At 47.2% G+C, this 24,629-nt stretch overlaps 1 protein-coding gene across 1 annotated transcript in view; it reads left to right on the plus strand.

Annotated features, from left to right (window-relative positions):
- The window catches only part of SEMA3B (semaphorin 3B), a 44,139-nt gene that overhangs the window by 15,726 nt on the left and 3,784 nt on the right, over window positions 1–24,629 (plus strand). The window contains exons 2-15 of the mRNA XM_015412941.1: window positions 571–711; window positions 6,401–6,558; window positions 9,645–9,707; window positions 16,717–16,836; window positions 16,947–17,040; window positions 17,630–17,749; window positions 19,183–19,328; window positions 19,691–19,805; window positions 20,408–20,477; window positions 20,689–20,833; window positions 21,266–21,485; window positions 22,349–22,440; window positions 22,736–22,777; window positions 23,943–24,100. Coding sequence (XP_015268427.1) covers window positions 624–711; window positions 6,401–6,558; window positions 9,645–9,707; window positions 16,717–16,836; window positions 16,947–17,040; window positions 17,630–17,749; window positions 19,183–19,328; window positions 19,691–19,805; window positions 20,408–20,477; window positions 20,689–20,833; window positions 21,266–21,485; window positions 22,349–22,440; window positions 22,736–22,777; window positions 23,943–24,100 — 1,631 coding nt within the window. The 5' untranslated portion in view covers window positions 571–623. The remainder of the gene's footprint in view (window positions 1–570; window positions 712–6,400; window positions 6,559–9,644; window positions 9,708–16,716; window positions 16,837–16,946; window positions 17,041–17,629; window positions 17,750–19,182; window positions 19,329–19,690; window positions 19,806–20,407; window positions 20,478–20,688; window positions 20,834–21,265; window positions 21,486–22,348; window positions 22,441–22,735; window positions 22,778–23,942; window positions 24,101–24,629) is intronic.

The raw sequence follows: 24,629 nt of genomic DNA on the forward strand, positions 1-24,629 counted from the left end.
AAAGTGTCAAATTCTCTGCCAAATTTTAAGTAAATGAAAGCATTTGGGATTGCTTTTCTTACTTTGTTTGGATCATCTTAAGTTAATGTATGAGTTGTTTTTTCTAAAGTAAAACCTCCGTATTCAGGTTAAATTGCTGTGCTGGCACTTCGCGATAAATAAGTGGGTTTTGGGTCGCAGTTTGGGCACTCGGTCTCTAAAAGGTTCGCCATCACTGATCTATGGAGTGCTGTAGAGTTCTGCGGAAGTCTTTGAAAAGTAAGGGACCTTTTGGACACTGCGGGAACATTCATTTTAGGATCCCTTGATCCTGTACCTGCCCACCCAACCTGCAGCACATTTGAGAAGACCTTACCAAGTCATTCATTTTGTCTTGGGTTGTGACAAGAAGCAGAAAATGGGAGGGGAGGGAAACCCAGAGGAGATCAATATTTGTCTAGGGTCCCTCCTTCCCCCTTCTAAAGCAAGCTGAGTTCCCCCCCCCCATGCCTTCTCCTTTCCCCTCCCACACAAGGGACTGTTGTAACCCGATCTTGCGGATTGTCTCACTCTCTCATCTCTGCCTTTCAGCCACCTGAGGTTCAGAGTCCAGTGCTTGCAAGGGGGAAGAGGCAGCAGCTGCTATGATCCAGGTGTTGGCGCTGCTGTTGCTGGCTGGAAATGAAGCTACGGCTGCCAGTACTAATCCTCGCTTGAAGCTCTCCTTCCAGGGTAAGTAGAAAACAAACAAGTGGGGGCAATAGATGGGAGTAGGTACGTGGGGGAGAGTTTGCCGCTTCATATCAGAAGTGTGAACTCTGGATTAGTTCTGTTGGGGATTTTGGTGGACAGGTTGTACCAGTTTGGAGTTTAAGCAGGGGTGGAGGCCTGGATGGGATAAAGGGAGATCTGTCAGTGAGTCTGCTGCTGCTTTTTTACACTTTTATTTGCAGGTGCATAATCTCAATTCAGATTGGGACATAGCACTGAGGAGGAGGGTTAGGCCCCTCTCTCAAGCCATTTTTACTGTTTTGCATGTCACTGCAAGTTCTTTGCAGCCCTCTTGACTGGTGTTTTTTTTGCAGAGGGATAACTGTAGGCCCTTGTGCAATAGCTGTACGCCCCTCTCCTCCGTGCAGACATATGTGTGTGTTTGTATGTGATTCAGGGAGAAAAGTTGAATCAGAGGTTCATACCGCTGCAATCCACAGTTTAAAAAAATAGCATGAGTGTGCCAAAATCAAAAATGTTGTGAGGATAATGTGGGGAAGGAGATCCTACTTGTGCCGACCTGACCACCTGACAGGATAGGCAGGACAAAAACCATATAGACAGAATAGGTAGTACCTCTCAGGGGACAGGACCATTACTATGATGGTGTGAACAGTTCTTTTGCATGGAGCAGATCTCAGGGAGATGGGCTGTGACATAATAAGGAAAACTGTGTGTGTGTTGGGGGTGTGTGTGAGATGGAGTCGGGAAACCCCTGAAATAAATTTGACAGCTACCTTTTATTTTAAATGGAGTGGTTGCATGTTATGTTCCATTTGACACAGTTCATGTTTTTTTCTTTTCTTTTCTTTCTGTGACACAACAACTAATCTTTGCAAAGACACACACGGGCATGGAGAACTGTAGCCCCATCCTCTTGCAGTTAGGGTAGTGACTTTCCAATCTGTGCTGCAGGGGCAAGGAAAGGTGCGATAGAAAGGGCAAGACCATGGCTGTAACCTGGATCAATTCTGCTCTTAGAATAGTGTCTACACTTGTGTAAAGCTGGAGAACAATTTTCCTGAAGTCAGCAATATCACTGCAAATCTACGTGCTGATGTCACTAACTTGCTCTCACCTGTTGTGCGTGTAAACCACCACCCATAGAGAAAAAAGAAGACAGATGAGGTCTAACAAATTTTCAGTACTTGGGATTGAATATTTGTTCATTTCTATATTACAACACAGGTTAAGGAGTGCTGATAATATACTCCTTTATATATTATTTATAATAATGTCTGGAGCATATTTAGTCTTATCAGGCCATTGGGGTGTCGCGCAGCGTTTTTGGTAGTATGAACCAAGTCTAGTATGCTAAGTCTAAACCGGCTGAATCTGGATTACTGCAGCTGTCAGATAGATCCTAGAGATCTTGGTGCTGAAGCTTACACACACCGACATTGGGGGGGGGGGGTTTAGTCCTTTTTATTTTGGTTAATTCAGAATTTTATATTTTTTTCTGCTTTATTCTTCCCCCCCAACTCCATGATGCTTTGTTATCATCCCCAACTCCATGATGCTTTGTTATCATCCAGCAATCTGTTAGACCTAATGAAAAGTTGAGACTTCTCATATTTGAGGTGTTTTCTCCAAGCTGCTAGGCAGCACCTTAAGGTTGCTCAAATAGCTTGTACAATGTTAAGTCTTTGAATGCTCCTGACCAGGTTCTTCAGTGGCATGTGGTCACAGAGATCACTGAAGGAGATGAGGCAAAGGGATGTTGTCCATGTGAGTGGGGAAGGGTATTATGATGAATGTTCAGGAAGGAATTCTGGATTGTTTTGTGAGCATTTCTCCCAACTGGGCTTACTTGGAGAGCATTAGTCACTCTTCTTTTATTCCAGTAACCTGTTTGTGACATCTAAATATAACCAAGGCAAGGCTAAGATCACCAGATTTCATTCTTGCCTTTCAGCCCCTAAAGGGATACTGCCGACTGGTTCTTTATTACTCAAGTGAATCAGAGACCCAATATAGAAGCCAGAAAAATCTGTGCCTCCTTTTCTTTTGAGCCCATCTGTTTTTTCTTCTGCCACTTCTATTGTTGAACTAATAGCTAAAGCAGGTCATTGTGGGTAAGTCAGCTATGTTCAGAATAACCACAGAAGAGAATGTTTACATTCAAGAAGCCTTTTTATTTATGAATGACAGAGAAGCAGAAGAGTTTAGGGAACTGAAGAAAAGAAATTGCTCCATTGGCTTCTCTTGTCCCAGCTGTATGGCAGAATCCATTCCCTTTCCATAGTTAAATGATGTTGATTCCCTTGCTATTTGAATAAAGAGACAGGGATGTACAGTGACAAACATCTGTCTCATTATAGGTGTCATTATCTCATGGCTGTAGTGTTAGTTAAAGTAGGGTTAGCAAAGCTAGTGCCTTTCCATTACCTAGCTGTAATTTGTGTGTTACCAAAATTGTGACTCGAAGCCAGGTTGTCTATGTGTATCCCAACCATCACAGCCATGGGAAAATCTCAGTTTTTTCCAAAGATTGGAAAAAATGAGGGGGGGGTCACCTTCCTAGGAGCCCCCTAAAGTAGACTACCAGCATTAAGATACCACTCCTATGGACAATTCTGATGCTATATTGTGTTAAAGGAGTGACTGTACTCAAATCCACTCATTTTACCTGTATACATTCCAAACTGCTGCTTGGAATGGTTATACTGGTTAGGGGCTGGACCTAATACCCCCCTGAAAAGGGAACGAGAAAGTACTTTTATTTGGTCTCCCCCTCTACCACCACACACTGTTACATTATTTTTAACCCGCTGCTCCCTTCAGAGTCCCTGGAGTGTCTTGTGAGTGACATGGAGAGAAGAGGAAATCCTGTAGATAACCTTATCAGAGTCCAATAAGATAAAAAGCCATTCCCAAGAAGGTACTAGATAAGGCTTCTCCCTCCCTTCCAGTAACATACTTGCCCTAGTTCTCTTCAAGTACTTTCCATTTCCTTGAAAATTAGTTCAGGATATGAAGAATGCAGAGGAGCCCATCCTAGAAGTGAAATGTTAGCACACAGATGCATAGATTGTTAAGGTCAAGGTCAATGCACGTATTCAATCAATGTGCTAATTTGCATTAAGGCTTGCCACACTCCTGATAGGGTTTAGTCAATAAATGTGGGAGCATGAGAATGATACTTCCTTTCAAAGTAGGGTTGCCAGGTCTTTTCATCGCTCCGGCAGGAGGGATTTGGGGGGCATTCTGCCTCAGGTGCCATTTCAGAAGGGTTTAATAATAAGACAAGATGGCTCCTGTATTTTCCCTCAAGTTCCTGTGCTGGATCAAAAGACTCAACAATTGTCTTTGACAGGGTGGGACAGTTTAGGTTATTAAGACAAAGAAGACATACACGCTACCTAAGGTCAACTCGGTCATTGAGAGGAACTAAAGTTTTAGTTCCCTCTAAGCTCTGGAGTCTTGTGAGCAAAAATTCTACTTTCTGAGCTACCAGCATTAAAGTTGTGAGCAGGTGATTTGGCTACTGTATAAATTAGTTTGCTCTGGAGCCATCCTTCCTGAGCTAAGACAAAAATGTGTGAGCCGGAGGCTAAAAAACTGTGAGCTAGCTCACACTAACTCAGCTTAGAGGGAACACTGCCTGGGAGTAGGAAAGAGACAGGGGTCCGTCACAGCATTGTACCCCATTGAAGTCCCTCCCCTCCCCAAACCCTGCCCTCCTCGGGCTAAACCCCCAAAATCTCCAGGAATTTCCCAACCCCAGCAACGGGCAATTTTTTTTTTGCTGGGGGGTTACTCTCTGAATTAGACATAGATCTAGTAATACCTCATGACCCTGGTTCAAGCCTAGCATAAAACAATTTTTTGTTGTTTAAAGTAGACAAGGCAGGTAGGGACAAGAGAATCAGGTAAGGCATGGTTGCTGCTTAAGGCTAGGCAGTATCAGATTATCCTGTCATTTGTGGTATAGTCAGACCTGGAGAACACACAACAGAGAAGGAGGTCAGGACCATAGATGGTGCTACTGGACCAGAAGGGTTATGCCAATGAAGGCCCACACTTTGGGGCATATTAGGCCACACCAGTCCTGTGCACACACGGTGCAGCACCCCATGCGCCCAAGATGGGCAACAGCTCATTAGCGGGTGGATTGCTCCCCTGCCAGCCACTTTCTTTCACTTCCCCACAATGACTTATTTGTTCCTGCCGCCGCCAGCAGATTAGTCTCTGTGGACAGAGAAAGGGCCCTTTCTCTGTGCAGATGCCTGTTGTGCTGGGAGATTAATGTCACGCTGCTGCTGAGGCTGCTAACCTGTTAAAGCTGGTGGGGCCGATTGGGGCGGGTGGGCTTCAGAGGGGGGTCTGCAACAGGCTGAAGATTGGATTTGGACAGGGGAGGGTGAGGAGGCAAGATCAGGAGCATCTCCTGGACATCCAGCCTCCTTCCTTCTAACCGCGTTCATGTCATACAGACAGAGCATGAGTGTCAACAGGAGTCATGGGATTATAGCCGCTGTTGCCATATATTTTCAAAACAGCAGCACCCTCTGGAACACAGAGGGTTCATATCTGCCTTTTAGGTTCCAGAGAGGGTTGTCTTCTGTGGAGCACACTGGATCTGGAGGGGGGGGGGACTGAGGTTGCCTGTTGGAGAGGAATTCGAATGGCTTTACTTCCTGGCCAGGTTTTATTTATTGCAATGGGGGTTGCCCTGTTAGTTTGTCATTGTAAAATACAAACAAGAGTCCGTTGGCACCTTAAAGATAACATTTATTTCAATACGAGCGTTTGTGATTCACAGACCATTTCCTCAGAGGCCGGTTTCAGATAGGGTGTGGTGTGTATGTGTGTAAATTTAAATACTGTTTCAGTAGTAAGCAGTTTGATTTATTTAGATTTGTCAGCAAAATAGGCTGAGCCGATTATTTTTAGGCATCAACCCATTACAGAGGCTGTGATAGCACCATTATTAGGCTCCTGGTGCACCAAGGCCCACAGTGCTGAGTTCAGCGAAGTGACAGGGAATCTTGCTTCTTTAAGGCACTTGCAGGTCGAATAAACAAGAGGGTGTGAAGGGCTCAGAGGCCTAGTGAGGGGCCTTGCCTTGGCCCAGGTCACACGAAGGTCATTTGCAGAGCCAAGATTTAGATATGGATCTCCTATTGGCTATGGCCAGAGTTCAAGCTGCAATGTTAGTTCATTTGCTTTGTGAAAGAACTATCCAGTATAAATTGTAGTTTTGCCAACTAGCCATTTTCTTAAATCTGACTTCAGTGTGAGGGAATTTTTTATTCTTTCTAGGCTCCGACAGCAGCATGGATCTACTGTACCCATCAAACAGTACATCAGTATTAACAGAGCAATTAGTACAATGAAATTGGCTGTACTGTACAGATGTTAATATTTCTTGGAATGCATGTGTGGAAACTGTCACTTTGAGCTGTCTGTAGTTGTTTGTTTATTTTAGCAGTTAGGAGTCTCTTTTCTGTCTCTGTATACAAGGTAATGTGTAACCAATTAAAGGCAGATTACAAAAGAATAAAGCAATCACTTCAGTTTTTGCATTCTTTATTTGTGTTTATTTGGCTTCAGTAATCCTTTCTAGTTTTGCTCTGAGAACTCAAATGGAATCTCTTCCCTGAGGCTGCAGTTCTCCTTCCATCTCCTCCCTCCCTCTTCTCTTCAGATCTTCGAATGCGCCATGGACTGCGTACCTATGAGCTGGAGCGCTCTTGTTGCTACGACTCACTGCTGCTGGATGAAGAGAGAGGACGACTTTTTGTGGGAGGAAAAAACTATCTTGCCTCCCTGAGCCTGGACAATATCAGCAAGCAGGACAAGAAGGTAAGGTGCCTCTGCACTGTTTGGGGCTTGACACCCAAAAAAGGACAGGGCTCCTTCTCAAAAGCAAAAGACGTTGAGTTATATCGTCTTTCTTCAACTCCCTTTTGAGGTCCTTAGGAGCTCTTTTTGCTATAAAGAAGTATCAGGAGGGGGGCATTTTTTTTCTCATCGTGACAACAGATCTAACATTCCTGTCTGCTCTGTGAAATTGCCTTTAATAAACTTTCCTGGTTAATGGAGTTAAATGGGGCGGGAGAGAACGTGGGTTGAGACGGCTGACGCCCTCACTGCTGGGCTGTGGATGAAAGTTGCATTCTCATCCCAGCAGGAGCAATGCTTTGGGGACATAATACATCTTCCTTCCTTCCACAGCATTTGTTTGTATGTATGAAGGCTGGCAGAGCATGGCTTTCTGCTCTGAAAGGCTGCTGTCTGCTTCTTTGCTGCATGGCTAACAGCCTTATCCTGTGAACAGATTTGATTTCTTTAACTTAAACAGAGTTTTGTGCCATGAAGTGACATCTAGTTTGTGATAAATGAGCTGCAGGCCACCCCTCACTGCTGGGGAGCAGTGGCGTTCGCTTGTTCTGTTGTCCCCTGATGGTGCCCCATCTGAGGCTCGGATGGAGTGCTGGTACAGCAGGAACCGTTGGTTGCCACTGCACCAGCAAGGTGTGGGGAAATAGGGTTAGATCCAGCAATGCGTGATCAGAAAGGAAAAGGTACTTGGCACAGTTCCACTTGGTAAAGTAGTAGTGCAGCAGCTGCAGCAATACATAGTGCTTTAATCTAAATGGGCATATGGAGCAAAGGAATGTACAACATATGGTTCACATGATTTCATTTAATTTGGCTTTGAAATTATACCAGAGGAAATACCTTGCATTATGTCCTGAGCATGCAGAAAAGACAGTGGGGATAGAATCACTTTCACTAGCGCAAGTGGGCAGGGAGTGCTTCTGTTTGTGCAAGGACTGCTGCAAATGTAGAAACCTTCCATGGGATCCCACCCAATAGTTGGTCTCAGTGTGTGGGTTCATTGGATCAGTCTTTAAGGCATGGAATGATCTTGAGGGAAGAGTGCCCTATAGGACCAGGTTACTAGTGTAAACATATCTGGTACTCCTTCTAGCAAAAGAAAATCAATCAGTGGTGAATTCTGGTGTTCACAGTATTTGCTAGGTTAGTACTGGGGATATTTATTTGTTTGAAACATTTCTATGCAGCCTTTCTACCCAAGTAGGGTCCCTATGGTGGCAAACATCAAAATATTAAAACATTCCTACATTATAACAGCGTCTAAAATATGTGTCTATAAAATATTTAAACAACTCAATAAAACATATAAATACGCATAATGTCATAAGGGAGGAGGGCCAATAACAGTTAGTAGGGGAACGCCAAACAAAACAAAAAATTCTTCACACACTGGTGGAAGACAATAGTAGAGGAGAGAGTTCCAAAGTATTGATGTCACAACCGATAAGGCCCTTTCTCAGATTGCCACCTGTCTAGCCTTCGAGGGCAGAGGTACTTGAACCAGGGCCTCCAAAGCTTACTGGAGTAGAGGGGTAGATTCATATAGGAGTAGGCTGTGGTTAAGGTATGCTGACACCAAGCTGTATAGGGCTTTAAAGGTCAATACCGGTACCTAGAATTGGGCCAAATTGGGAGCCAGTATAGATGGGCCAAGACTGGCGTGGCATGGTCCCTACAACCCAATCCAGTCAACATTCTGGCTGCAGCATTCTGTACCCAACAGTAGCTTCTGGACAGTCTTCAAGAGCAGCCCCATACAGAGTACATTGAAGTAATGTAGTCTAAATGTTACCAGGGCATGTCCCACAGTAACCAGATCTTTCCCACCAAGGAATAGATGGGCCAAGACTGGTGTGGCATGGTCCCTACAACCCAATCCAGTCAACATTCTGGCTGCAGCATTCTGTACCCAACAGTAGCTTCTGGACAGTCTTCAAGAGCAGCCCCATACAGAATACATTGAAGTAATGGCTGCGGTCACACGCAACATTAGCCACGCAAGAGATACGGAAGACAAGCGGAGTTTCCGGTCGCGATCTCACCAGCACATCTGGGAAGCGTAGCGCTTCCGTGGCACAACTGAGGCTTCCTGCCGAAAAAGCGCAGCAAAAAACTAGTACCTTGGAGGTACTAGTTTCCAGAAACTGCGGGGCAAGGGCGGGCGTCTGATCGCGTTTCCGGTGGTATCCGGCGCCCGCCCATGTCCCCTTGCGGAAAAGGGTTTTTTTCCCCCACGTCTCCGTGGATGCGCACACGCACCCAACGGAGCATGCGCATTCGTAGTGTACACAAAAAAAGAAAACCAGTTCGCCGCGCCGCGCGCTTCTTCATTGCGCGCAGGCGTGTGTTGTGATCGGCACCTCTCCCTTGCCATGGAACCTCCACAGTACCTCCACAGAACCTCCACAGTAGGTCTGATCGCTTTACTGCATGTTAGTTTGCCCCGGGGCAAACAGCCACACTTCTCCTCTGCAGTTTCCTGCCCGTGTGGCAGGGGCCAATGTAGTCTAAATGTTACCAGGGCATGTACCACAGTAACCAGATCTTTCCCACCAAGGAAGGACTGCAGCTGAGTTACCAGCCAAAATCGATGAAAGCTGCCCCTGGCCACTGCAGCCACCCCAACCTATAAACCCATTCCTTTAGGGGTCGTGCAGCTCCATCCAGAACAGGAGGTATCCCAGTTCCTGGGTCAAACTCCCCACCACCACAAGTAGGTGTCAGGAATGTATTTCAGTTGACTTTGTGGCCCAGCTTAATTTGGTTTAGAATACTAAGAGTTCGAGAGCTCTAGGTCTAGTCCTTGGGGCATACCCATCAACATCAAATATAATGGCCCCTTTAGTCACTATGCCACGGACTCAATAGCAAGAAGACCTGGAGCCATGACCAAAGGATATCAGGAATATAAGTGTGTGTTGGTGTGTGTGGGGGGGATCTTTACAGCCTGTCTCCTGTAATGTTTCACTTTCATCCTCAAAGTATGATGAACAACTACACTAACATACTTCATTTGCTAATTATCTGCCTATTCTCTGTTCCTACAGATTTACTGGCCGGCGCTTGTAGAGTGGAGGGAAGAATGTAACTGGGCAGGTAAAGACATCAATGTAAGTGAACCCAGATGGGAAATCCTCTGTTCAAGCCTTGTGTTAGCAAAGGGCACAGAGTGAAGGAGACACGAGGCATTCGCAGATGTGATGTGAGTAGGGTGCTTACGGGGGGAACAGACCAACCAGTTCCTTATGGAGCAGCTCAGAGAGGTTTAACTAAAATGGAACCCCGATACTACTTACTGAAAGGCCTGATATTCTAGCTTGATCCTTCCCCTGGTTTCCCCCCGACCTTTCATTGCAGCTGGGGATCTCAGCACCTTGCAGGAAGGAGCTCCCTTTCACAGGAAACTGTTTTCTCTGTCCCCAGTCTTGCCCAGAGCCCCCTCATGTCCCAACCCTGTGAGGCCCCATGAGGGCTGAGAATCATGTCGCTGTAGAGGGACCGGTTGGTGCACTTAGGGATTCCTGCTTAGCAGCGACCCATCCTGACCTTCCGGGAGATAAGAGGATGGTTCCCACCACTTTTGGCAGGAGGAGAGATGAACCAGGACACATTCAGATTTGCTCCTTGATAACTGTGGAGCAGCATGAAGAAGGGTCTCGGGCACCTTGGCTATAACTCATACAGGTTTTCTAGGGAGGAGGCAGTGCTGTGTCAAGTTTGGAAATACGAGCTTTGTGAGCTGAGGGGAGGGGAAGATGGTTCTCTCAAAGGCTGTTTGTAGCAGCTCGAAACTCCCAATGCCAGAGTTCAACATAGCCTGCCTGCTGGTCTCTGTAATGCTGCTCCAGGTCTTGGGATGGCTTTACCTTCTAGGTGAGGGCAGGCTTTGAGAAAAGATTCACTCATCCAAGTCAGAAGGGAGATGTTTGGCTTGAGGACTTTAAACACATTTAGAGGGTCAGTGTTTCTTAGTGGCACAAAGTTCAAGTCCAGTGGCACTTATAAGACCAACAAAGTTTTATTCAAGGTCTACGCTTTCGTGTGCATGCACACTTCTTCAGATACATTGAATTTTCTTAGTGGTTAGGGGAAGGGTAGGGCACCTCCTTTACATGCAGAATCTTCAGCAGCCCTGGTAGAAAGGATCATGTGGTAGATGACCTCTACACAAGACCCTGGAAAGCCATTGCAGGCCAGAATGCACAATGCTGACCTTGAGAGACCAGTTATCTGACTCAGAATCAGATGATTTTGTAAGCATCAGTCTGTTGGACTGAGACTTGGGTTCAAATTCCCACTCAGCCATAAAACCCACTGGGTAATAATGGGGCCAATCACTCTCTGTCAGCCTAACCCACCTTGCAAGGTTGTTTTAAGGATAAAAGGGACCAGGGGAGAGCCATGTGAACCACCTTGAACTCCTTGGAGGAAGGGCAGGATGAAAATGTAATAGGTAGGTGGCTGTAATGTCCTGTTTGAATACCTCTGAGACCCATAGTCCCAAGTCCATGTGGAGAACTTCAGCCCACTCCAGTGTACCATGGTTGGGGCTGATACATGGCAAATATGGGCTGTACTGTTCAGTGGCTGGCTCATTACAAATGGTGCCCAAGGGGAAGAAAGACCTACCTTGCCCTAGGGCATGGCTGGTCAGGTGCTACATGGCCAGTTAGGTGTTGCGGCATTGTGCATGCTGTTATGAATTGTTACTGATGCTTTGAGCACATTCAGGAGTCCATGAAGAAATGAGATGAAATTATGATTGCTTCAGTGTCACAATTAATTAATTATTTGTTTGATGAACAGTAGCTAAGTAAGAATGAGAACCCCCCAAAAAAAGTGTCTTGTGTAGCAGAAGCAAAGGATGGGAAATGGGGGGAATGAGGCAAGGAGTGACAAATGAATGGTCTAAGATCGCTGGAGCTCTGTATGTGTTAACTGCTTTCTGCAGCACTAAGTCAGAAAGTTGTTGGGGTGTTTGGCACCAGGAGCAGTGCCAAGACAGGAACTGCTCAGCGCATCAACCCCATTGTAAACAGAACCTACATGTTTTGTTTTTTTAACTAATCCTGCTACTTCAAGTGAAAGAGCAGCCAAGCAGTGACAGTACAGTGATGCCCCCAGTGACGCGGTGGCAGAGCCAAGCACTGAATTATGGGTTCAATGCAGTGTCAAGGCACTGGTTTTGTCTCACCAGGACCTGACCCTGTTGGGGGGGGGGGTGTACCTCATGCTCTGCTGAACACAAGTAGGTTGTGAGTGGTATGGAATGCAGCTGGCCAGAGCTCAGAGTGCTAGGTGAGGAAAGGCATCAGGGAGAAATTTCTCTCTGTGATGGAGGCCTGTCTCCTTTTGCTCCCCCTGTCAACAGCTCCTGGTGCTTTTATCCCTCAGGGTAAAAGGGCAGGACACCAAAGAGCCCCCGAGGTTGTTTGTCTTCCTGGGCTAGCTCAAGAGTGATGATAGGGATGTGACAGCCCCTGGGCCTGTCTCTTCAAGGACCTGCCCAGCAATGGGAGGGAAGTTTGGCAAATGGTTTAGCCCCCAAGGGCTGTTCTAGAAAGCACATCTCTCTGTGTGTGTGATCATGAACACGCCCCCCCTCCCCAGTGAATCCCAGGAAAAACCAAACCCATCCCCTTCATTGACACAGTCACAGTAGTGCAGGTTTGGACATTCATACAAAGGGACTATCAGCAGAGGTAGTTCTGTGCAAAAAATAAAAAAGCCGATTTTTCCAAGTGTGGGAAGATCCCGCCGGATTTGTTTTCTCCCCAGCAGCACATTCCATGCCGAGTGCAAATCCTTCTGCCTTCCTCCATAGAAGGCATCTGCAAAGAATGGGAGTAAATAATGGAGACACCCCCTTTGTTGTGCAAATGATTGGGAGGCAGAGCAATTATCATCACAGGAGCAAAAATCCCAATGTATCTTTAGTAGAAAAAAAAGTGTGTGTGTGGTGTGTGTGTGTGTGTGCCCAGAGCCTCAGTGAGCAGCAAAGTGCTGGTAAGGCTGCTGCAGCCTGTAGGGAAGGGGCATGTTGGCTTTAATAGGTCTGGGAAGGGGTCCAGGCTCTTTAAGAGCTTAGCTGCCCTTATGGTTGAAGTTCATTTAAATTCAGTGATACAACTTGACGTCACTGTCTAGGTTAAGCATTACCAGAGTGTAAGCTGCAAGATCACACTTTCAGCTCCCCATCTGAATAGGCATGTAAATCAAGATGGAAAGCCAGAGCCAAGAGTTGGGACGCCAGAGATTTCTGGCTGTGCATTGAAATGAGGGGGAAGGAAGAACCTGGTAGGTCTGAGGCTGGCAGAGACAGAGGATTGGGGAGTGTTTTGTAGAAGGTGGCCCAGCCATTTCCTTGGTTGTGCATTTACCTGGAGCAGCATTCTGTGTCAGAGCACAGGCACTCAACCTGTGGCTTGCTTTTGTCCTTATAACCTGGCCTGTCTCATGCTGCATGGCATGAGACACACAAACTCACTGTTGGCTTTCTGCCTTGTTCTTCTGTTTGTGGGGCATGACACCAGGGCCGTTAGCTACTCATGTCTGTGATGGATGGCTTGAGAAATATAGACACGGGGAGGCTCAGCAGAAGCTCAGTGGTGCACGTCTGGGAGAGCTGTTGAAACAGCAGTGCTGGAACATCTGGCCGGTGCCTGATGCATTGATCCATCAGTGTTGCATCTGACTCATTTCCCTTTTCCATTTGCTGCACAGCTGGGCGGCCTGACAGGACAAGGGAGGCCAAACCCTTTCAGTTTATGAAATATTGTCCCCATTCTTGGGTTGCATCTTCCTTCAACCTAAATCAGAATGCTAGCTATTAGGTGTCAGAGTCAGCACCTCTTGCTCCCTAAGGAAGAAAACCGGATGGTTTCTCCAGACGGGAAGTCCTGCTTACTCAGTAGGAACAAGTGCAAGAGTCTGGATAACCAGGCTAGCCTGATCTTGTCAGATCTCAGAGGCTAAGCAGGGTTGAACTTGGTTAGTACTTGGATGGGAGACCAGCAAGGAAGTCCAGGGTTGCTATGTAGAGCCAGGCAATAGCAAATCACCATCTCCTGCCCTTGAAAACCCTGCAGGGTCACCATAAGCTGGCTGTGACAAGACAGCACATTACACACACACAACACCCGCAAGTGCAAGGTGACAGGCCGTGGGCTGCAGTCTTGCCTATAGGCTACAGAGATTTCCATAGGAGAGAAAAAGTAGGGACATTGTTGATTTTAGAGGATGCCACTAATTATTCCTGGTTTCAGGGTGCAACAAGATTTGATGGCAGGAAATCTGTGAGCTGATCTCCCAAGGCTTTCGTAAAGAGTTAACTGTGGCTTTCTTAAAGAGTTAACTGTGGCTGTGGAAAGATGGCCCTGTTGGGCTCATGATGCTGCAAAAGGGGGAGGGGAGGGTAACCCTTTGCCCTCACATCGTTTCCCTAGTTAAATCATCCTCCTTCCCCTGAGCTGCTATTTGTCCCATGGAGGGAAAGATATAATTAACTCTATGTGTCCCTCCCTGGGGGGAACAGATGCTTCTAGAAAATAACTTTTATTTCTAGTCCTATACATATATGCTCAGAAGTAAATCCCAGTGGGTCCAATAGAGATTATGCCCAGTTAGGTGGAGAGTATGATAGAAGCCTACCTGTGACACACAGTTTTATTTCTTCTTGTACTTAATAGTATCGAGCAAATTAGACTGTGCTTGGCTGATAGTATTTCTAGAGTTGCATTTTTAAAATCTGGTCAATAACCAAAAGTAGCAGGAGGAACTGTTGTCAAGAGCTCCATGATTTATCTGGTCTTCCTGGCTGCAGCCCTATTCCCCACCTGCTTCGTTTTTAGGACCCTCTTTCCTTTAGAAATTATTATTCTGTTCCTTTGTAAACGGACTTTGTGCAAATTCATTCGTCAGCCATTAACACCTTGCTAATATTTTCTGCTAATACCTTTCTTTGAAGTGGTTGCTTTCATTCCTGCAGAACGGTGTCTCTTTCCAGAGGAAGCCCCTCCCTTATTTTGATGCATTCTACATCAGGCGTATGGGGGGGAATTGCTCAATGTTGAGGAAAGATTTAAAGATTTAAACATTTGACCCCCAGGTTCCCAGAGGAGAAAGAGCATATGCAAGAAAGAAAATGAGCATTGGCACCATTCCTGGTTTCAAAGCTTGCAAATCCCAGGACATTTATTTCTAAGACTTGCCGCTGAGCCAGTGATAGGGCTGTAACTCTGGCCGTCTAGTTCCCCCTGCAGCCCTCGAAGCATTGCATTGACTATGGGCTTCTCCTTCTCCCTCCTCTCCCAGCCTCCTATTTGCTTTTTGGTTCCCAGCCACCCATGGCTGTTTGCTGAGCACTGTCTCTCCCCCCCCCCCCATGCAATTGATGGCCACGTGTGAAAAGACTCTTTCCGGAGTGCCGCATTCAGCCCTCTTCAGTTGCTTGTTTGCCTTGGCTGTTTCTTCGGCAGGCATGCTGTCTGTCGAAGAGAGCTCAGTGGGGCTTTGTCAATGAGTCCAAGGCTGAACCCCGTGAGTCCCCAGGGCAGTTGTACACAAGTAACCAAATCTTTAGTAGATTTTATTTAAAAGTTTATGAAGTTCATGTAGTTTCTAGCAGAATTAAAGATTCAAACTACAAGCAACACATTATCTCAGAATCATACAGCAGGAAAACAAGAAAACTAGCTTAACTGTCTAACGTTTTGCAGGACTTGCGTTCGATGGCACAAACCTTAAGTCCAAGAGTCAGAAGGCCTTAGCACCGGCATTCTCTACATTGCTAGCAATTGCAATTCAAGCGTGACCTTTAGTCCATCAGAATCCAAGCTAGTTTTTTTCCTCCAGGTTCTTAGCGCAATTATATTTTTGGTCAAGCAGCATCAGGTGATGATGACACCCAATCAACATACAGTCTTGCTGGAATCCTCTAGAAAATTACCTCACCACTCCTGACCTCCCCCCTCTGCAGTTTCTCTTGAGAAGCCAACTCTGGCCTTGAAGATGATAAGGACTATGTAGGCAGAGAGATCAATTAGTAACACCTGCAGAATGGATGAGCCCGTTACCATTCACATTAATCCTTGAGGGGAAAAGTTAGGGGTACTTTCCCTCACAGGGACCCTCTAGCTTCTCAAGCTGGGACCCTCTAGCTTGTCAAGGTGCCTGGCAGTGCAAGATGGGGCCTTGACTGTCTTCCGCTTTCCCACCACAGCCTGTTGCTCCCCCAGCCTCATATTTACTGCCCATTTATCAAGGAGGCATCACTTCTGCCTGAGTTATCCCAGACTTTTTTTTTTTAAATCAGCCCCTTTTTAATGGGCTGGCCTGGCAGGAGTGATCTGTCAGTGGGTAATTGTGCTGAGCAGTAAGTCAAACAGATGTTCAACTCCTGACAGGCCTTGGAGGGGTGGGGCTGCTGGGGAGCTTTGCTTTGCAGGGAAAAGAAAACAACTTGGAGGGTGAACTGGGGTCTCTGTGTCTCCTTGTGACTAGCACGAAATCTCTCCCCCCAAAATCATTCCCGGCCCCCTTGGATGTAGCATACAGCCAAATCCTCCTTTTCACAAACCCCCTGCTGGGAGAAGCTGATGGTGAAACATGCAGGAATTCTAATCAGCCGTGGACGTGGAGGCACCCCCATTCCCACCCGGCAAGCATAAGGCAGTACAGTGCTGAATGCAAAGAGAGAGGCTCCTACAGGCTCTGGCACTTCAGCAATGTCAGGGGAGGAAATTCAGAGGCTAGGAAAGCACCAGCACAACAAATGCCAGCACTGGAGGCCAGCAAGTTGTTGTACTCCATTTTCTACATTTTCTCCTCTGTTTTTGTCTGTGCGCAAGATGTCCATTTCTGGCAGGAGGGAAGGCGCATCTGAAAAAAGAATTTGGGTGAGGAGTAGGAGCCACTGGGTAGAATGTAATAGATAGGGATGGGGGAAGCATCTTCTTGACAGCCCTCCAAGCCTTTGGCTCCCTCTCTCAGCTCTGCCGGTACCTCCCAATCCTGGCCTGTAGGTTCTCATCTGTCCATCCCTCTCATTATGCAGCTTCCCCAGCCTTTGAATGAAAAAGACACCCCTTGAACTCACCCAGCACTGTTTTTGCTTTGTAGGCCGAGTGCATGAACTTCGTCAAGATTCTACACCTCTACAACCGCACCCACCTGTACGCCTGTGGCACAGGGGCCTTTCACCCCATCTGTGGCTTCGTAGAGGTTGGGCAGCGTGCGGAGGTGAGTTTGGTGGTGGACCCTGGAGCTGAGGGCTGGACGGCTGGGACTGGAGATGGGGCAGAAGTGCTCTGTCTGGCCCTGTCCTTCTGAAATGTTGCTTCTCCGTCTAGGACTCTGTTTTTAAACTGGATCTTGGGAATGTAGAGGATGGCAAAGGGAAGAGCCCCTATGACCCACGCCACATGGCTGCCTCAGTACTTGTAGGTAAGTGACAAGGCCTGGATGGTAATTATAGGGAGGTTTGGTGGTATGTCCCATTAATACCTAGTCTCTTGTACACACATAGTAGTTACACACATGCACACACGCATACACACACACTTCTTGATGAAGATAATAATAAGAAAAATATGATCCTTCAGTGGCCATTAGCAAAGTCCCCAGATCCAAGCAAGATGAATTTCACCTGATGCTCTTTAATATTTGTCCTGGCCAAGAACCCTTAGACTTCTCCAGCATATGGGGACTGCCCTCCATCTGATATGGGAACAGCTTGTGTCAGCTGGTGCTGTGCATTAAGGATGCAACTGCCCTGTGGCACATTTCGTCCTGGCTTCAGGCACCCACTTAGCAAGGCTCCAGTAGTGGCAGCTGCTCCCGTGTCGCTGGCTGGCAGTTTGAACAGAGTTAGCTCAGGGTCTTTCCATGTTTGGGGGAGGAGGACTTTGGGGGGGGGGGAAGGTGCACAGGCCAGAGAGAGCATCTTGCACATGCTCCAGTTTGGATTCCAAGCTGGGCTTGGCCTAGACAAGCCAGGAGGCCTTTTAACCCTTTATTCCTTTGCACCATTCAGGTAAAGAGCTCTATTCCGGTGTGGCTACTGACCTGATGGGCCGCGACTTCACAATCTTCCGCAGCCTGGGTCCGAGGCCTTCTATCCGTACAGAGCAGCATGACTCTCGATGGCTCAACGGTCAGTGATGGAGAGGGAGAGGAGAATCCTAGAGAAGAGGGGGGTGAATAGGTCTGTGGAGAAACACCATTTTGTGGGTGTGTTTAAGTTGGTGGGCGCTGGATACGAGGAGACCATCAAACTTGGGGTAGGCCTGGGCTTGGTCTCCTCCTCATTCCCCCCCTCCCCTCCTGTCTCCAAGCAGTAGTCTGAGGGCAGCTCCCTAGAGCTCCATCAAGGTGGTGAGGTGCTGCAGGAGGGAGAGCCACTTCCTGGGTGGGAAACTGCTGTTTGATATAGTGGAGCTTTTTGGGCGGGAGTCCAGTCAGCGGTCTGTGAGAAGTCTGAAGCCAGTCAGACTATTGGTTGGAGTCTGCAGGAGGCAGAGGCCATGTTGGGAGACATGCAGATCTAACCTTCTCCACTGAAATGAAGTTATGTGCCTGCCCTGCAGACCATCTAGACAGGGCCAGGAGTGTAGAGAAGGGAGAGATGGAGCGGTTTTGTGACCTTTATTTTGATTCTTCAGTTCACTCACTGTTAATATGCCTGTAAATAGTTGAGTTTTCCACTAAATCCTTTTAACGTTGATGGTGAGAAGTCCCTCTGTACCACATAGTTCCCCCAGCCGCTTGGACATGCTAGGGGTGGGTCGGGGACTCCCCAAGGAGGAGAACAGGGACAAAATGGCCAGTTGCCAACTCTCCAGGGGAGCCCGAAAGATTGTCAGGAAGCCCCGAGGTGGGTTCCTAGCTACAACGGAGGGAGGTTAGGAGACTGTCCCACCTAACCAGAGCCCAAGACAGGGACAGTGGTGGCAGCAATACCCGGAGGCAGAGGAGAAAAACTGCCCCTTCAGGTGCCAGGTCAGGCAAAGGAGGGGTGGGCAGAGCGGGGCCTGCCAGCTGACACAGGCCCATTCCGCCACAAGGTCAATGCTGAAGAAGGGAGCTACAGGGACCAATACTTCCATGCACTCAATCTGTTGTCCTTTTCCGCTCCTTGGTGGATCACTGGCTTGCTGGCCCTGGAAGAATGTTATTCTCAAAGTGCCAAGGAAATCCACATTTTCATTAATGCTTTTAGTGGGTTCTAACTAGGCCAGTCCTCCAGTCATCTCACTCTGTGACTTGTGAAAGTGTGTTGCCATCTTGTGGTCAGAATCTGATTGGCAGCTTCCTGAACTATCAGAGAGCGCCCAGGATGGCTAACAAGAACAGTGACGTGAGCGCTGCAAAGAGAGATTTCAGATTGATACCAGTCAAGCAAGTTAGATCAGAGGGCTGGTGTCATCCTTGGGCAGGGGAGCCAAGGCACAGGAGCAGCCAGGGGGCTAAATAGCAAGTAGATTGTGCACAGAAACTCATCACCTGCTTCTGCTTTAAACTTCCATTCCAAAAAGCATAGCCATTTCCTTGCCCTGCTGTGACATTCTCCCATCTGTCTGACCCAAGAGCCTAAGTTCATTGATGTCTTCTGGATCCCGGAGAGTGAGAACCCCGATGATGATAAGATTTTCTTCTTCTTCCGGGAAACGGCCGTGGAAGGAGCCCAAGGGTTGGGCAAGCACACTTTTGCCCGCATCGGCCAAATCTGCCGGGTGAGACACATGTGCCTGTCCGCAGCTGAGGATGGGGCAGGATGACAGATGTGGGTGAGGTCTAGCCAGATTGATACCAGTCAGGCAAGTCAGATCAGAGGGCCAGGTGTCATGCTTGGGCTGAGTGGGGACCAAGGCTCAGAGCATCAGGTTAAATGCATGAGCCTACTTGCAATGGGGCATGAGACCAACACTGGCTGCTGAAACACACAATGGCTATTCTGCCATGGAAACCCAGATGGTCTGTGCCTCTACCATGCTGATGAAGCATTAGAGGTAGAGTGGGGAATGGGGATATGCAAACACATGAGGAAAAGGAAATCCTGCCCGAGTCTTTGATAAGCCTCCTCTTTTCTTTGCAGAATGACATGGGCGGGCAAAGAAGCCTGGTGAATAAGTGGACAACATTTCTGAAGGCCCGGCTGGTGTGTGCAGTGACAGGCAGTGACGGAAGCCACACCCACTTTGACCATCTTCGTGAGTGACTGTGACTAATTGAGAGCTGGGTTTGCCCTCGATGAAGCAAATACTCCAAGGGCTGTCTGAATTTGTTGCACAGCAGAACAAGGGGAAAGTGAGACTGTGCGACTGTCCCCAGGGCCTTCCTTCAATTTCTGAATTTCCTCTTTGTTCATCTGCCACAGCCTGGAAGCCACATTTGCTCTCTTATGCACCAGCAATTAGACTCGGGTGTACCAAAAAAGAAAAAGTCCATGAAAGTCAGTATTGTCTTCTCAAACTGGCAGTGGCTTTCCAGGGTCTCAGGCAGTAATCTTTCACATCACTCACTACCTGATCCTTTAAACTAGAGATGCCAGGGATTGAACCTGTGTGCACAGCAGAGGTGCTTCTACTGAACCACAGCCCCTTCCTAAGGGGCATTAGAACTGATGTAAGGCCAGTTGAGAGCAGTGACTTCTATTGCCTGATGAGTTTTGTGGTGTATGGCTGGGATGGGAAGATATCTAGAGCAAGACCACTCCCTCATCTGAATGGGAAAGAGATGTTCACTCTCAGGGTTGAGGATTGCAGGCTGGTGATACCTTCCTTCCTTCTCTTCTTCCTTCCTTCATCCCCAGGTGATGTCTTTCTCTTGCCAACCAGGGACAAACGTAATCCATTGCTCTATGCTGTTTTCACAACGTCCAGGTAAGTTTAGCAGTCTCCAGTGAAGGACTTACTTCGCTTTCAGCACAGACTGCTTTTCTGACCAGGCTAACTTAGGGCTGAGCTTCTGGTAAACGATGCATGGTTTGGGTTGGGATGGGATGGGAGATGCACCGTTTCCACTCTAATATACTGCCAACTTCTTTCTTTAACCCTTTCCCCGAATGCCTGTTTCTTTGTTCTGCTCCTACAGCACTGTGTTCAAAGGCTCTGCTATATGTGTTTATCACATGAATGACATACGCAGAGCTTTCCTGGGACCTTTTGCCCACAAGGAGGGGCCCAACTATCAGTGGGTGTCGTACCAGGGCCGGGTCCCTTATCCACGCCCAGGAATGGTAGGTGCTTTGGATTTGAGAGAGTTCAGTGAAGTAGGCCTCTGTGGCTTGTTGTGATATGGGCACCCATAAACCAAGGTGCTTTGAGAGCTTATGGCTAGAGAAGCAAGCAAGAACAGGTTGCACTGAGCTGATGAGAAAGGAGATACCATGGCTAGGGAAGACGAGGATCTGGACTGTAGGACTATGCCAATATTATGAGATGTCAGTACTGAAATAAGGAAAGGTGCTCCAGGTCAAAATAGTAGGGCATAAGCAGAGTCACATAGAAGGATGGGGAACTAATGCTCAAAGGGTGGGATTGAAGCAGAGCCCTGTGGGATGCATGGAAGGGTAGGATGGGGGGAGTTTCCAGGACTTAGGGCTGCTGATTGTTTTGACATGCCACAGCATCTCCTCCTCTCCTGTTCTTCTTCCTTCTGCCTCTCCCAGTGTCCCAGCAAAACCTTTGGCACTTTTAGTTCTACTAAAGATTTCCCTGATGACGTGATTCAGTTTGCCCGCAACCACCCACTGATGTACAATCCAGTGCTGCCGCATGGCCAGCGTCCCATCTTCCTGCAAACCAATGTGGACTATACCTTCACCCACATTGCAGTGGACCGAGTAGCTGCAGCTGATGGCCACTATGATGTCCTCTTCATTGGCACAGGTGTGTTTGCATTCCTCCCCTTCTGATGGAAAAAACAGCCCATACTGCCTGGTTCACACCTGCACCATAAAGCTCCATGCGATGAGGTTCTGAGATCAAGGGCCAATCAAGGGCACATGCTGTAGCTCATCCTTCATAGAGCACCCCTGAGACCAGCATGTAGCCTGCTATTTTGACAATGGAGCAAGGCCTGCATTTGACAGGTTTAATTTCCATATTAAAGTGAAGGCATGCTGTCATCTATAGCAGGCTTGTGAGGCACCTTTGATTGGCCGACCGAGCCACTGCTTCTCTTCTTCACCTCTTATTGCCATGGATTTCTCTGCAGCCTCCAGTGGCCATCTGTACTTAACCTAGTCAGGATGTTTCCTTATGATGGTGTGCATGTGCAGCGTCATAAGAAAGTGCATTGGATGGGACTGAGTGCAGGTGGTCACTGGAAGCAGCAGAGCACTGTAGAGCTTGGGAAAGGCTTGGTGGGCCAGTGAAGGATGCTCAGCATGCCACTTGGGAGGTGGCCATCAGTTGCCTTGAGGCACACTGCCTTTTTCACTGCCGAGGACAGATGACATCCTGTTCAAATATTATTCTGGTATAAGATTGTGGGAGTCTTTTAACATGGTCTTTGAAACTGAAGCAGAGATTGGAGGGCTCAGAGGCAAATCCATGCTACAAGAGAACTTTAGATGGTCCTTTTTGACAGCCTTGCCCTTTTGTATGAACTGAAATCTCAGTTGCTCTCTCGGGTTGTGAGAAGAGCAAATGGGTGGATAATATTTCCAGAGTCACCTTCAGAACATGGAAGGCCTCAGCTTGCAGTGCCTTTTTGTGTTAAATTTTTCCACTTCCCCCCTTTTTGTCAGACATTGGTACAGTCCTGAAGGTGGTCTCTGTGCCCAAGGAGAGCTGGGAGAATATGGAAGAGCTGCTACTGGAAGAGTTACAGGTGTTTAAGGTGAGAATCATAAAAGGTGGTTTAGCCTATGCTGAATACAGCTACGCTGGGGAAGGACTGTAATGCTTAAAGATGCTGTCATGCCTCCATGTGGGGCTTAGCAATTTTAACAGTTCTTTACCTTTTCCATACAAAACTATGATGTTGGAAGGGGCCTTTGGGTCTTCATCTAGGTAAAGGAGGCAATAACCTGAGTGTCCTGGGAAAGTTCTTGAGACCCTGGAGCAATACCTGAGATACTGTCTGCCTTTCATCAGTGCATTCACGTTGCCTTTCCTTTATTTCTTTTTGGCAGGACTCCTCTCCAGTTACCAGTATGCAGATCTCCTCCAAGCGGGTATGTAGTACAACAGGAGTGGGAATGGGATGAGGAGGTGAATGTCAGTGAGGGTTCTTGCATACAGCTGAGAAGGGAGAGCTGTAACATGAGATTACCTGTTTTAATCCACACAATTGTGATGATGCTAGGGCTGTTCCAGCTCTTTCTGAACATCCTAACTCATCTCGTTCTGTGTCGCTTGAGCAGCAAAAGTACAGACTTTCCCTGAGAAATGATCCCTGAGTGAATCCAGTAGATTCCCTCTATTCCAATAGATTCACTCCAGAAAGTGCTTTGGGAAGTAAATGTCAAACAGTTTTCCTGTCTGCCCATATCCTCAGTTCTATGTATCATATTACCCCACCCAATGTTGAAAAGTAATCCACCCCCTCTGCAAAGTTTCTGTGGCTCACTGCTGGATCTTTTATTTATGATTTGAGCATTACTGGTTTATATTGATTCACCTGTCATTAAATATGTTCAGTACAGGGATGTCTAAAAGCCTCAGCGAAGGTATATGATGGTCAATAAATGAACGAAGCACCCCATATTTAGGAACAGAAGGTAGTGCTTTTCTGGAGAGCTGCTTCTGCTGTAAAAGATCATGCGGAATGACTAAGAACAAATATGCTACTTCTGTTCTTTCTGTCAGTCAATGCCACAAAAACCGGGCCTGCTCCGTAGTCTGGCTATCAGTTTCCATGCTGGTGAAAGGGCTCAGCTATATGGGAGTTCTGTAAACAAACTCACAATGTCTTTCTTTATTTAAATATTGGGCACATAAAGCTCCAGCTTGGGTTGGAATCACAGCATGGTTGTGTGTGGGTGTGTGTGTGTGGGTGTTAAGCTTCCCCTTCTATGTTGGTTTCCTGACCTGAAATGGCCCCAGGGAACTGCTACTTGCCCCAGTGGGGTGAACATGCATGTACTTCATGGAACTTCCAGTATCCTGTGAAGCTGAGCCAGCGTCATTAAGACTATTACTGTTTATAAAACATCTAACAACTAAGTGCTGCACAACAATCCTTTACTGCAGGCATGCAGTCTTTGAAAAAGAGAGAAATCTACTGGCTCTGTGGCTGAGAGCTTTGTTTCTGGCCTGAGCTGAGTGATCCTTAGGCAAGCCAGGAAAGACAGTGAGCGGGTGGCACTTAATGGGCTGTGTGGCTTTATTTCCCAACAGCAACAGCTCTACGTGGGATCCAGGACTTCCATTTCCCAGCTGCCCTTGCACCGCTGTGGCATCTATGGCAAAGCCTGTGCTGAATGCTGCCTGGCTAGGGACCCCTACTGTGCCTGGGATGGCAGCAGCTGCACCCGCTACATGCATAACACCAAACGGTATGACTGACAGACTGTAATGCCCAAGAGTGACCTCCTCTTGTTGGCAGGAGTGGAGGGGGAGGGGCAGCAAGGGAAGGAGCCTGCTTTTTTTCTGGCTTGGGGCCATTCATTCTTTTGCTGAAGCTCCTTGTGAGCCTGTTTCGCAGATTTTCTTTTTTTAACCATTGCCCCTTGGCAGCCATCAGCAGTGTTGTGTTGCACCCAAAAGAAAAACTAGAGGCACACAGACCTGGATGCTGACTTTAATAAAAAAAAAAGAACTTTATTGAAACAGCTAAAATCTTGGCAGCCATCAGCAGTGTTCTGTTGCACCCCAAAGAAAAACTAGAGGCACACAGATCTGGATGCTGACTTTAATAAAAAAAGAACTTTATTGAAACAGCTAAAAGTTTTACGGTAAGATCACAATAACAACGTACACCAAAAATTAAAAGTCAATATGTTAAGAAATGACACATATAAATACAGAGCAGATATATAGAAAGTACACCAAATATAATGAATTTGACAATTATATTTCCAATTT

The sequence above is a fragment of the Gekko japonicus genome, unplaced genomic scaffold, assembly GCF_001447785.1.
Source record: "Gekko japonicus isolate JY-2015 unplaced genomic scaffold, Gekko_japonicus_V1.1 scaffold1800, whole genome shotgun sequence".
NCBI lineage: Eukaryota > Metazoa > Chordata > Lepidosauria > Squamata > Gekkonidae > Gekko > Gekko japonicus.